This window comes from Cibotium barometz, chromosome 31, assembly GCF_041138505.1.
Source record: "Cibotium barometz isolate CiBa-2024 chromosome 31, ASM4113850v1, whole genome shotgun sequence".
In the NCBI taxonomy this organism is placed as follows: Eukaryota; Viridiplantae; Streptophyta; class Polypodiopsida; order Cyatheales; family Cibotiaceae; genus Cibotium; species Cibotium barometz.
Genome location: NC_141076.1, coordinates 44,342,808 through 44,353,376, shown reverse-complemented (window position 1 = coordinate 44,353,376; position 10,569 = coordinate 44,342,808). Strand labels below are relative to the sequence as shown.

At 43.6% G+C, this 10,569-nt stretch overlaps 1 protein-coding gene across 1 annotated transcript in view; it reads right to left on the bottom strand.

Annotated features, from left to right (window-relative positions):
- Positions 1 to 686: 686 nt before the first annotated feature.
- LOC147620907 (large ribosomal subunit protein eL20z-like) overlaps positions 687 to 10,569 on the bottom strand; it is a 95,098-nt gene continuing 85,215 nt past the window's right edge. Inside the window, exon 5 of the mRNA XM_086825477.1 lies at positions 687 to 995. Coding sequence (XP_086681603.1) covers positions 942 to 995 — 54 coding nt within the window. The 3' untranslated portion in view covers positions 687 to 941. The remainder of the gene's footprint in view (positions 996 to 10,569) is intronic.

The window sequence follows — 10,569 nt, the reverse complement described above, 5'->3', positions numbered from 1 at the left end:
TGTGAAACACTTGTATGAGAGCCTGCCCTTCACAAAGAACCGCCCCCTGCCTTGCATGCTAATCTCACATTCACTAGTTCTGCTCCATTTTGCTTAAGCTGTGCGAGTGAGGTGCGAGTTCTTCCATTATCCATAGCCTTGTACATTTGTAAGTTCTAGATTGTCGAAGGATTGCAGGGGAAGTATTCACTTACAGAGCATTGCTACATGGTGCACACGTCAAGCCGGAATCAGCAGAGCAGAGCAAGAACCTTGAAATCTGGGGAGCTGGTCGCTGGTCAAAACAGGGGCAGCTGTGCAGGGAGACCACTGCAGGCATGTCGGTAGGCGAACTGGAATACACAGAGGAGGGCACCGCTGCTAAACAACTGACGGCAAACTGGAATACACAGAGGAGGGCACCGCTGCTAAACAACTGCCCGGAGAGGGTCGCCGACTCACCGGAGAGGGTCGCCAAGTTTTGGTGAGTGTGTGGACCCCCCCCCCCCCCCCCCCCCTCTTTTCCCTTCCCTTCCCTTCCCTTCTTCAGACATACACAAGGTGAGAAACATAACCCTCACCCAAGAGACAATCGAGTGTAGCAAAAAAATGCTTCTGGAAAGATTAGATAAACAAACAGAGCATCACTGAAATTACATACACGTAACACAATTCACACTATGTTTCTCACCCAAGAGACAATCGAGTGTAGCAAAAAAATGCTTCTGGAAAGATTAGATAAACAAACAGAGCATCACTGAAATTACATACACGTAACACAATTCACACAACCATTAGTTCCTGTCCTGAATTTGATATGTTGGCAGTTCAGAAACAGTAACTTCAAGGAGTTGTTACAGAACACTTTTTGACAATGGCAAGAGATAATAAAATATGATATTATCATGTAAGAAAAGACAGTTGCAGCCAGCCCCCATGGGTTTTGAATTTTTCTCTCCTTCTCAAGCTCTCGCAGTTGTGCCACCAACAATAGCAGCAATGAGGGATAAAATGGCCTGCAATACATGCAGAAAATCCAAAAAGAGACTCATCACATGTGTGAAACATATACAAGCAGCATACTGGGACTCAATTCCACCCAGTGGCATAAAAGCAGTCATGATCCTACGACCATGTTACAAGTGTATTTAAAATGGTAGAGAGAGAGAGAGGAGGGGGGTGGGAGGGCGAACTACTCCGATAGAGTGGCAGTTCGATTTCAGCAAGTTAATCAATAAGCCTTGTTCAAATGGTTATGTTGTAACTTGTGCTATGCTTGAAGTTGCTGGTAATGAATGCTTATATTCAACTTTTGTGGTGATAATCTACTTTAAGAAGGTCAAAAGTAATCTTTCCAAAGTAAGTCATTAAGTATGATAAATAGAGAAAATAGGTTCAAGTGAACATCAACAGTTTAAATGGACTCCAGACATATGGGCTTCTTGTTCCTAAAATGTCTGAGGCTTTGGGCAGCCACAAGAGCTGCCACAGTCCACAAAGTGTTCTCAAAACGGACAGACTGGCCCATCAGTGCAGTGGGGAACGCACACATGAATCACAGCATCCAAGTGTTTCAAATTGTGTACACATTTGAGTAGCATCCTTGTTTTTAATTAAGATAATTATAAAGACCCAAGGGCCAACCTTGTTACATATTGCCCCTGCTTAGATTTTCCTATTTTCTTGTAGAAGGCAAGCTCACAGTAATCCTGAGTCTAAATCAAATAACGAACTTCAAGCGTCTAAGGGATTCTGAGAGATTCCGTAAGGTTATGCGATTACCACTAAACATGCCAATCACGGATGGCTGCAAAGAAATCGCATTTCATAAGAGCTACTAGACACACAACGATTTTGAGATTTGCTTTCTACATGAAAGAGAGAGATTGGTGGAATTAAATAATACTTTATTGCCAAGATTTCTCCATAGTTCTACAACGTTCACCACCTATAGTATGTTGCTGTAGTTTTCCAGCTGCTGCTGTGGAACTTTGCCGCTAACAGGGGTAGATTGTGTTTGGAACAGACACTCAAGATTTCAATGAAAGCTTCTTGTGATCGTGTTAGCCTACTTTTGCATTTTCTTGATTTCCAACAACATATATTGCAACAAAACTGATCATATTTTTCTCCTTTACACCAAATGAAAATAGGAGATTCCATCCGCTACCCCCCCAAGAGACCATTCAAGCTATATGGGTAGATCCCATTCACACCTTATGGGAACGCCTTGAGCGCCTAGCAGAGGACTCAGAGCACATTACCAGACAGCAGTCTGCTTCCACACCTGGAGTGCTTCTCCACAGAGGAGGGCACGGTCAGCTGGCATTACAGGCCGCCGATTTAGCTCCCCCCCTCCCCCTCTGATTTAGCGTCCCTCCGAGAGGGGCTAGCCGTAAAGGGAGCATCCCCTTCATTTTTCTTACTGTCAGGGACACAGTTATATTACCCCTCTTGGCAGATTTTCTGTTAACTAAAAGATGGATCTATTGTTGGGGGAAAAATAAAAAAGATTCAAACATGAGAAGCAACCTAGGCGCACAAATCCTCAAAGCAGAGAAGTGATACTGCAAGCATAGTCACAAGAAACATTTTGAGGTATTTGAAGCTTCAAGGTTTTAAAAACCTGCAAGGTTTTGCAAGTTAATATCTTTTTAGAATGCATATCAATACATGCATGCAAAACAATTTTTTATTCAAGCTGTAAATTTGAACAAATATGCATATTAAGTGCAATGAGCACATATATTATAAAATTTCAGAATGAAAATTCAAAACAACAACAGAGGGGAGGACAAGCATAAGGAGAGAAGGAGAGGAGGGGGAAAGAAACAAGGAGAAGAAGAAAGAAAGAAGAAGATGGACGAGAAAAGAAAAGTCTGCAAAAGACCGCCAAAGGTATACAAGGCCAAAATCTGAGATCATCATGCTAGACACCAAGGGTTCTCTACCCGCCATGTCCCGCAAAAACTAAATCTCCATGTGTGTTTTCCATTTCATAATGCCTTAATGTTATAAAAGGCCTTGTTTCCATGTCACACCTTGTTTAGAGCGAAGAGGGTTGTCTTTGTGTGGTCAAGCTCGACATGAGAGTTCGGGTGTCGGCACGCTATGTTCATCTGTACCACGTGTCGCAGTTTAGAGCCCAAATCATCATGGCTATTGAAGGTCTTCTTAAGCATCTCCACCTTCGCTCCAAAAGGGGATTTGCTGGGATTTGGAGTCACACGTTTATGTGTCCTCTCATATGTGTGAACCCCTGTTTGTGTGTGTGTATGTGTGCGTGCGCACACATGTGAACAGTCCCTAAAAGTGTTATTGTTCCTATATGGGTGTGAACACTCACGTGTGACGTACCTAGCACTAACCCTTGGGTTAGGGACGAATCCACCAGGGTTAGGGGAGCTCTGGGATTAGGAAAAGCAAGCGGCAAGCGGATTCAAGTGGCTATTGGCTGGACTGTTATTTAGAGCAGTTATTATTGATTCAAATTTCATAGTGGTCTGGACCTGGACCAAGAGGCTTACTCCTGCCATGTCTATGGCAGATCGTTGGTGGTCTTGCCAAGGGCCCCTGTGGGTAGACAGTAGTGGTATGGGACACCATAGCTGACTAGATTGGACTCGTGGGAGTGGAACCTTAGCCCCTAGCTCAACGGAGGTTTGTGGACGTGAACCTATGGTTGGAGTAGTTATTATTGATTCATAGTGGTCTGGACCTAGACCAAGAGGCTTACTCCTACCATGTCTATGGCAGATCATTGGTGGTCTTGCCAAGGGCCCCTGTGGGTAGACAGTAGTGGTATGGGACACCACAGCTGACTAGAATAGACTCGTGGGAGTGGAACCTTAGCCCCTAGCTCAAGGGAGGTTTGTGGACGTGAACCTATGGTTGGCTGGTGAGCCTGCCTTCACCCTTCTTTGTTTCTCTAATCTTGTTTATGCCTGTGTATTAGGTGATCCTTGGGAGGAGTCCCTCACAGTTGGTATCAAAGCTAGCCTACGCGGAGGCGGGAAAAACGTAAGGTTTGCGTGTCGTTTGTGTTTTTCAAGGTCGCCTAGGCCAGGTATCTCTTGGTCACCATATATGTGTTTTGATCTACAAGAAGTAGGTGATTTTTTACGTTTTGCTCCCAAGATAGGATTTTTGTGAAAGGGGGAGAGAGGGGAGATTTGTATGCATGTGTGCAGGTGGAAATAGTCTCGGGAATCCTTATATATACTATCATAAGACCATATGAATCCAAACTTATGAATGAAGAGAATCACCAAAAACAAACAAATTTCTTTTTTAAAGGCTTAATAGAGACATGCGAGAAAAAAAAAATAGTAATAATAACTTGCAACAATAGACAAATACATAACTAAATCACACACGCCCACATACACACACAAATTCTTTATTGAACCACAGCAAAATAATTTCTAACAAACAAGCTAAAGAAACTTTTAATGACTAATTAGCAAAACAAACTTTAAATGACTAATTCACTAAAACAAAACAAGTAAAAACAAGAATACAAAGAAGTATTCTTGTCCAAAACAAGTACGAACTTTACCTCAAAGATTGTCCAATCATGAAGTATAAGATCATCAATTTCATCATGCATAGCATGGACTAGGTGCGACGACATCCCTACTCACGTCATCAATGCCCCAAAGTAGGTGCAGGTTTATATATATATATATATATATATATAATCGTCTTAACGAAAAGGGGACAATTTTTATACAGAGACCAACGAGCTAAGTTTCTCATCACTTCTCGGGAGGTGAAGGGCAGACTCAACCATGATGAAACTTACCAATAGACTAGCAAAAACAAATCACTTCCCTATTAAAGCAATGATTAAGCAAGACTAGAAGCAACGATAAATAACAACTAAGAGCTAAAATGATCTAAACTGAAAATGGGCTTTTAAGCTCCCCATTTTTGTGAAACTTATTACTTATCATCTTAAACATTCCAAAAGTAGAAATCTCAAAGATATATCTACTTCGATTTCAAAAACAACTAACGTTGCTTAAAACCTTTTTAAAGCAATAATCCTTTTGCACAAGCAAATTGATGAGTTGGCAAACTTGAGTAATAAAGGCAGACTTGTTTGAACAAATATGAGAGAATCTGTTGCATGGTGTATGTGGTCGCTTAGCATGGGCTGTACGGCTTGCAGCCAGGCATGCATAGAAGGCTGATCATGTGGAGGTTCCGTGAGGAGCAGTAGGCGGTTGTTTTGTGCATGATTTAGCTGCAAACTGTAGGAGATGTGCAGGTATTGCAGCCAGCAGATGATGCGCAGATAGGGAAGCCCTGTAACAGGCTGTACAGTGCCTGAACAGGCCATACAGGCCAGCAGGCAGGCTGACACAGATGGGCAGCCTAGTGGACAGGTGGGCAGAGGGAGGGGAGGGAGGGGAGAGAGGGGGAGAGAGAGAGAGAGAGAGAGAGAGAGCACGCAAAGAAGATCGTGGACTGATTTGCAGAAAAGGCATGCTGCAGCCATCTATCGTAGGGTTTTCTGTTGTCTTTTTTAAGCTATGCTATTTTTGTTATTAAAAAAAGCATGAGGCTGTTCTTATAAAACGCAAGAAGGGGAGGGACAGTTTTTTGCGCACAATTGAAAAAACCAGTTTTTTAGGAAAAAAAGCACTTGGCATTTTTTTTGCCCATAAAAGGGGAGGCCTAAGACCACTTGTACTCAGCCCGTGACGAAATTGACTAAAGGCAGCCCATTTGTGAGGATTCTCAGCAGGCTCTTCATCTCTCGTGTGTGGAGTACACGTGGGTCGCCTTGTTTTGCATGCTTTTCTCCCCAGTTTCTCGCATGAAACATATGTTTTTTTCTCCCGCTTTTCTGAATTTCAGAATCAGCCACATAGGTACCTTGCAGCAGAAAACCTTCATTTTTTTCTATTTCTCCCTTTACAATGGCAGCACGATTCCACTTTGTTGATGAGGTTTCCGACCATGAGGAAGATCATCCTCAAGGGTTAGGGGAACACATAGACATGCACCAGGAGGCGGTAGAAGGGGTTGAGAAAACTTACTTTGAGGAGAAGATGACACAACTCCGTGCACAATTGCAAGAAGAGATCCAGCTTTTGCGGGATCAGGTGGTTTTACTTCAGTGGGCACTGATTGGTGCAACGGCTCCTGCGGGCCCAGGAGCAACTACTGGAACGTTCACTTCAAGTTCCACCCATTCCCAGAGCCCTGATGATTCAGATGGTTGGGGGTCTCTTGAAGGGGAAAGCCCTAACATGATGGAGAGAACTAAGGAATAAACATACTTGGGCGAAGTTCAAGAAAATATTTTGAGATGAGTTCCTCCTCTCGGGGGACTATGAGTTTGACATAGTGGCCATGTTTACCGACTTGGATGTAAAGAACATGTCTTTCGGCACATATTTAAAGGGATTCAGAGAGTTGCAGTCCCTGAGCAACACACATGAATGCCACAACATTGTGTGGATTTTTTATCCATGGGTTGGCACCGATGTTGCATAGCGGAAGCTTTACTATAATGATCCATAGCCCTAAGCCTGATTAAGAACAAGATGCTAAATAAACATGATTAAGACACGAGAGAGAGGAGAGAGAGTTGTTCAAGGTTTTCTTTGTACTATATGGTACAAAAAGGTGGCTGATTGACTTATACATCTTCAAAGGCCCTTGGTCTACCCCGTAGGGTGACCTTTGGCCTTCTACATGCTTCTACTGATGACTGTCTAACTTCTACAATGATGAATGAATTAAAAAATTATGCCAATGATCACTTTATGCTTATGTATGTATGGACTTGTTGGTCGGCCTGTTGCTTTAGCTGTCCGTTTTGTTGCTAGACAAGTATTATTCCATAAATGCTCATTAAATGCTGCACTTTACTGTTATGCTTTGCCCATGCGCTGGCCTTCAACCTGATGCTGGCTAACTGGCTACTAGAGGCCCTAGCTAGTTGTCAACTGGTTGTGGAGACTACCGACTGGATCTGTATGCCCTACATGATGCTAGTGTTAATGATGATGATGATGCTGATGCTCACGCTGATGCTGATGGTGGTGATGATACTTATGCTGATGATGTCCTACATGCTGTCTTAACTGATGTCCTAATAAGGGATTATGCTGCTCATGCTCGAGATTAGCCATAGCACGGGCGTGCACGTGACATCCCCTCCTACATGACGGGGTGGACACCGTCATCCTTCCTCCTTGGACTCCTAACTTTGACCTTCTACTTTGACTTTGACTTTGGCACTTTTTGTCTTGAATGCCTTCCATTTCTTATCTCCACTTACAAGTCTTGCTAAATAATTGAGCATCTGTTCCACTGTTGTCCCCATGCCTGCTATCCCTTTCCCTTAACATAACGGCACGTCACCTGCTGCCGAAACTCATCATGCTTGTTGCTAGGCCTTTGGAACTAATCTGATGCCAATGTTGCATAGCGGAAGCTTTACTGTACTGATCCACAGCCCTAAGCTTGAGAACAAACATGATTAAGACAAAGGAGAGAGAAGAGAGAGAGAGAGAGAGAGTTGTTCAGGGTTTTCTTTGTATTATACAGTACAAAAAGGTGGCTTATTGACTTGTACATCTTCAAAGGCCCTTGGTGTACCCCATGGGTGACCTCTGGCCTTCTACATGCTTCTACTAACTGTCTAACTTCTACAATGATGAACGAGTGAATGAATGACTAAATGAATTATGTCAATGATCACTTTATGCTTATATATGTATGGAAGTTGTTGGTCAGTCTGTTGCTTTAGCTATCGGCCTGTTGCGGGACAAGTAGTGTGCCATAAATGCTAATTAAATATTGCGCTTAACTATTATGCTTTGCCCATTTGCTGGCCTTCAACCAAGTTGTTGGCCGACTGGCTACTAGAGGCCCTAGCTAGCTGCCGCGACTGGTTTTGGAGACTGCCGACTAGATCTCTATGCCCTCCATGATGCTAGTGTTATGATGATGATGATGATGATTGTCAAATCCCCACGGATCCCCTCGTGATCGATCTTGGTTCGAAACTCGAATCCTGCAAACAAACGAACAAACAAACAAGCAAGGGGGTGCAGGCCTGACTCACCTCCCAACCATGACAGCCGTGGGCGAGCCCACAGTCTTGGCTGTCCCCACCAAGCCACGAGCTGAGCTAACTAGGTTGACGTACCGACCAATCTCCTCCTCGCCATACCGCCACGAAGCTGCCCTCGTCGCGGGCCTCAAGATTGCTGCCGGCCTCGACTGCGTAAAGCAGGTGCACGTCTGCACTAGATACAGGCTCCAAGACCATAGAGCTCTCACAAACTCGCGAGACTCTCTATCCTACAATAACTAACCTTGGCCACCCTTTTATAGGTTCTTGGCCAGTCATCGGGCGTCCACACTTGGCCGCCCGCCCGTCCATACTTGGGTGGCCGCTCGTTAGTATATCCCTAACTAGCTCGTCAATCAGCCTACCTAGTTCCAAGCTTCCCCAAGCCTCGAAACTAGTCTTGCATGCGTATAGCACACGGTAGATACCCACTGTGCACATGACAAACTCCCCTTCCTCTAAGAGCTCACTCCTGAGCTCACTAAGAAGCCAGGGTAATCTCTCTGAAGAGAAGTCAATGTCTCCCATGTAGCGTCCTCCTCAACAAGATCCTTCCACATGATCTTGTATTCCGTGATAAGCGTACTACGCAATCTTCGTTCACGAAATCCAAGAATCTTTTCAAGTTCGTGCGGAACAAATGTCATGTCCTGGACATCTATGATTTCCTGAGGAGTAACTAACTGATCTGCTCCACCCAGTACTTCCTTAAGTCTACTGACATGAAATACAGGATGAACTTTCACATGAGAAGGCAAATCCAAATCATATGCAACTGAACCAATCCGTCGTGTAACACAAAATGGTCCACAGTATCTAGGGGATAATTTCGGAGATCTACCTGTCCCTAAAGTCTCGGAATCTTTCGGAACTCGCAAATACACCATCGTTCCTTCAGAGAACTCTCTAGGTGAACGATGTCTATTAGACTAAAACCTGTTTGGGTCTTGAGCACTTCTAATAGATTCCTTTGTAACTTGTAACATTTCCTGTATATCTTGCAAAAAATTACGTGCTGCATTATACTGAAGTCCTGAGAATCCTACTGTAACAGGTGATCTAGATTGAAAACCATACATATGCATGAAAGGACTAATAAACCCTGTACTCATATGCTTAGTACTGTTATATGCAAATTCTAACATAGGAAGATAATCCTCCCATGAACTCTGTCTTTTGGATACATATGCTCGAAGCATATCCTCCAAAATCTGATTCACTCTTTCAGTCTGGCCATCAGATTGAGGATGATATGAGGAACTCAAATTCAAAGTTGTTTCCAACTTCTCAAAAACAAGTTTCCAAAAATCACTCGTAAACTTAGAGTCCCTATCATCACTGACTATGTCCTGCGGTAACCCGTACAGTCTAAACAATTGCTCGATAAACTGCCGAGCTAATTGCGTAGCTGTAATAGTCTTCCAAGTCGGTAAAAATCTAGCCATTTTTGTCAAGCGATCTACCACAACCCAAATAGAATCGTGGCCTTGATGTGTTCTTGGCAATTTGGTAATAAAATCCATGGAAATACTTTCCCATTTATTACCTGGGATTTACAAAGGATGCAACAATCCAGCTTGTCTAAAGCGTTCAGCTTTATTTGCCTGACAAATCTGACACTTAAGAACATAATCTTCTACATACCCTTTCATCTTCGGCCAATAAAAAGTGTGTTTCACTAATGATAGTGTCCTGTGTACCCCAGGGTGTCCAACAGAAGGGGCGTCATGACACTCCCTCACAATCTTGGACCTAATGTCCGAGATCTGTGGTACACAAATTTTGTCATTACGGAATAGCAAACCATTCCGAATCATCCACTGGTCTCCTGCAGCCTGAATAGTAGACTGCTCAGTCATCGAGTCTTGGTCAATCAATGAGCTCCCATCCTGGATCTTCTGCCAAAATGGACCAAAATAACTATCAATCCTGCAAAGCCCTCTCAATGACTGAAATAAGTCAGTAGAAATCTCGGTGAACGACAAAGTATTCACCTCTCTAATCCGACTAAGCGCATCTGCAATACTATTCATGGACTCTTTCCGATAACGGATCTCAAAATCAAAATCTTGCATTAACTCTGCCCACCAACGAGCTTTCCTTCCTCTCAAAACATCCACATCACACACATACTTGATTGACTGATGATCAGTCAATACCACAAACTTGGAGCCATATAAATAATGTCTCCAAACCTTGAGAGCATGAATCACAGCATAAAACTTGCACGTCTGCACTAGATCTAGGCTCCAAGACCATAGAGCTCTCACAAACTCGCGAGACTCTCTATCCTACAATAACTAACCTTGGCCACCCTTTTATAGATTCTTGGCCGGTCATCGGGCGTCCACACTTGGCCGCTCGCCCGTCCATGCTTGGGTGCCCGCCCGTTAGTATATCCCTAACTCAGCTCGTCAATCAACCTGCCTAGTTCCAAGCTTCCCCAAGCCTCGAAACTAGTCTTGCATGCGTATAGCACACGGTAGATACCCACT